The sequence below is a fragment of the Buceros rhinoceros genome, unplaced genomic scaffold (genome assembly GCF_000710305.1).
Source record: "Buceros rhinoceros silvestris isolate BGI_N320 unplaced genomic scaffold, ASM71030v1 scaffold38629, whole genome shotgun sequence".
Classification (NCBI taxonomy): domain Eukaryota; kingdom Metazoa; phylum Chordata; class Aves; order Bucerotiformes; family Bucerotidae; genus Buceros; species Buceros rhinoceros.
In genome coordinates this window covers 27484-30508 of record NW_010432782.1, presented here as the reverse complement: position 1 = coordinate 30508, position 3025 = coordinate 27484, and the positions used below count along the sequence as shown (strand labels likewise).

Below are 3025 nucleotides of genomic sequence, written 5' to 3'. Positions count from 1 at the left end.
TCGCAGGGGCCGTGAAGATTAACGTCAGCCTCGTGCCGCCTCTCGTCCTGCTGCCTGTCTTCCTCCACGTTGCCGCTCTGCACTTCCTGCTGGGGCTCGTCATCTTGACATCTCTGCCCGTGGTGGTGCTGTGGTATTACTACCTCACCCACAGGAGGAAGGAGCGGACTCTCTTCTTCCTGAGCCTTGGGCTTTTCTCCTTGGGCTACATGTACTATGTGTTTCTCCGGGAGGTGGTTCCCCGAGGCAATGTCGGGTATTACCAAGTGGTTGCTCTCACGTGCGGGTTAATTCTTATGCTTGCAGCCCTGTCTCGAGCCAAGAAAGACCCTGGCTACCTTCCCACCCCAGCAAGCCACAATAAGTCATCACACCAGGGTTTGCCCAGCAAGAGCATTAGAGGGAGCTCCAACGGGCTCCACGGGGTCACCACATCAGGAGCAGCCAGCAGCCGTGCTGTAAATGGGGAGGCCAAAGGCTATTCCAGGACGTCAACTGAGGAGCCAGAAGGTGTGAAAAAGGACTGGTGCACTAAATGCCAGCTGGTCAGACCAGCCCGAGCAGGGCACTGCCGGCTCTGTGGCAGGTGTGTAAGGAGACTGGACCATCACTGTGTCTGGTAGGTTTTGTACTGCTGAGGCTACATGCATTCTCTCTCTCCTTCCCCTTTTAAAGTTAGCTGCTTTTTTTACAGTCCTTGTGAAATGGGACTGCTTTTGTTGTTTGCAAGACCTGGTGACAGTCTTTAAAACGGTAAATTCAACTTAAACAACTGTCTTTTATTTTAAGTGTGTTGACTTAATAGCTGATAACTTCTACAGCGTGCTTCAGAATTGCCTTTGGTTTTCTGCTGGTTTTCATCGGGGTGGGGTTTTGTTTGTTTGTGGGTATTTTGGTTTTTATTATTTTTGTAGACTTGGTCTGTGGAGCGCTAGCAATCCTGCAGTTAACTTGCATTAGTGCTTTCCGGGGGCAAGGGAACCCAAAGCTGCCTGTGCGCATGTGGTACTGGAACCAAGGAGCAGTAGGGTATAGATGTGTCACAGCAAGGGATACTACTCTTGCTACAAGTTTGAGGTAAATGGTCTACTGCCGTTACCCTTCTGGTCTATTGACTTGCGCCTATAACCTTTCTATAAAAAACTATAGAGCTTCTTTGAGCACGTTTCAAAGTTCTTAGCTTGTGTTGTACAGAAGTACCTTGGAAATTAGGTTCTCTGACAGGTGGGGGAGGGAGGAAGAAAAAGAAGCCAGTTTCTTTTCTTTTGAAGCAAAGTAATCTCTTCTTTCATTTTGGAGGATTAACAGCTGCGTAGGGGAGCAGAACCACCAAGCATTCATCCTTGCACTCTCCTTCTTCATGCTCACCGCTGTGTATGGGATTACATTGACCCTGCACACCATCTGTAGGGGCCGAACTCCATTTGTGGCATTGTTCTACTGCCCGGGGGCCTATTCTGACTACAGGTGAGATGTCTGTCTGGGAGAGAGCTGGGGAGGGAATGGGCTTGGACAGCCAGCTTAACTCCTGTTCCTCATTCTGCGCTCTAGGCCAGTGCTGTTGGCTATCAAACCTGACCTAATAGTGCTCCCTAAAAAGCTCTGAAAAGCGTCACTGCTTTTGCTGAGGTGGGAAGCCTGAGACTTGGAGAGGGCTCACCATTTATTTGGAAAAAGCTGTTGAAGGAGCTGGGATTTGAAGTCCTTAAGGGTGTATCTCTGTAGGATGCAGTAAATAAATGGGTTTGCCCCCAGATGCAGTTAACCGTCAGACAGTCTGGAATCCATGTGCTGTCTCTCCCTCGTCCCTTGTTGTTTATCTAGTGACCCTCTGAGTTACCTGGTTAGAACGGATGCGTTAATATGCCTTGTCTGGTGGGGAGGGTGGTGAGAAGCGTTGGGTACAAGTTCAGAGACTAATGCTACCACTGATGGGTAGAGTACACTAGTACAAGTGGCTCTACCTTTCTCTGTACTCCATTTTGTGACCTATTGAGTGTGAGCATCATTGTGTCCTCATTAAATAAGGGCTGAGTACCTTTACAACACTAAAAACAAAGAGCAAGGTAGTGCTATAGCAGTGTGCAAGGCTAGCTCTGGTAGGACTGAAAGCTCTGATTAAGTAAGCCCTGAAGCTTTAATTTTGAGAGAGCCTTTAAGGATTATCTGATGAGATCAGCAAAGTGAGATCATTGTGGCAGATGTAGACAGGGATTTGAAAGGATAGCGATTACCAGGAAAAGTCACTTTAAAGCAGCTGTTTCAAAACTAAATGGCTTCCTTCCCATCTTTTTCCCTGCTGCTAGCTCTGCTCTGTCGTTCACCTGTGTGTGGTACTGTACCATTGTAACAGCTGGCATGGGATACATCCTTCTTATCCAGCTGTTGAACATCAGCTACAACGTGACTGAGAGGGAAGCTCGGATGGCTCTGCGGGACAACACTGGGCGCAGCCATACGCTTCTGGGTGGGTTAGTGGTAGACACTGGCCAGTATAACAGAGGTTTCCTATGCAACTGGGGCCACTTCTTGAGCCTGGGGTCTTCTCCTCCACGGCGCTCTGCTGAAGACATCGTGTGACACCCCTATTTCTGCAGATGATGTTGACTTTCTTTAGCAGGGGAATGGCCCCTTCCACTAGGACTCCCTCCTCCCATACCCTTCCTTTGCGGTTGGTGTATGGGCTGCCTGTCCCGTCGCTGACTACATCAGAGGCTTTCCCAGGTGGAATGGTTCTTCATGTGCTGTCAGCCAGCAATAGGATGCAGCAAGCAGTAAGCCATATGCACAAACCTGGAGAGGAGGAGCCTGCTGCCTTTTTCCACTGTGCGGAAACATTGTGCGGTTCAACTCAGCACGAAGAGCACAAGGTTTTGAGAACTTGAGTTTTCATTAGGTGTGAACTCTGGTATCAAGAAGATTCTGCTGCTGGACTTCGGAGTGTGCACTAGTTCCAGGAATCCCTGGCTCATACCTACATGCGGCATTTCACAGATGTCAGGAGGGTGAACTTCTCATACAGATA

The 3025-nt window shown here is 49.0% G+C and overlaps 1 protein-coding gene across 1 annotated transcript; it reads left to right on the top strand.

Annotated features, from left to right (window-relative positions):
- Nucleotides 1–5: 5 nt before the first annotated feature.
- Nucleotides 6–2879, top strand: ZDHHC23 (zinc finger, DHHC-type containing 23; the record flags this gene model as incomplete). Its single annotated transcript, XM_010143892.1, has 3 exons — nt 6–619; nt 1300–1467; nt 2307–2879. Coding segments are annotated over 3 exons (1056 nt in total), but the record flags the coding sequence as incomplete, so codon positions are not given.
- Nucleotides 2880–3025: the final 146 nt, after the last annotated feature.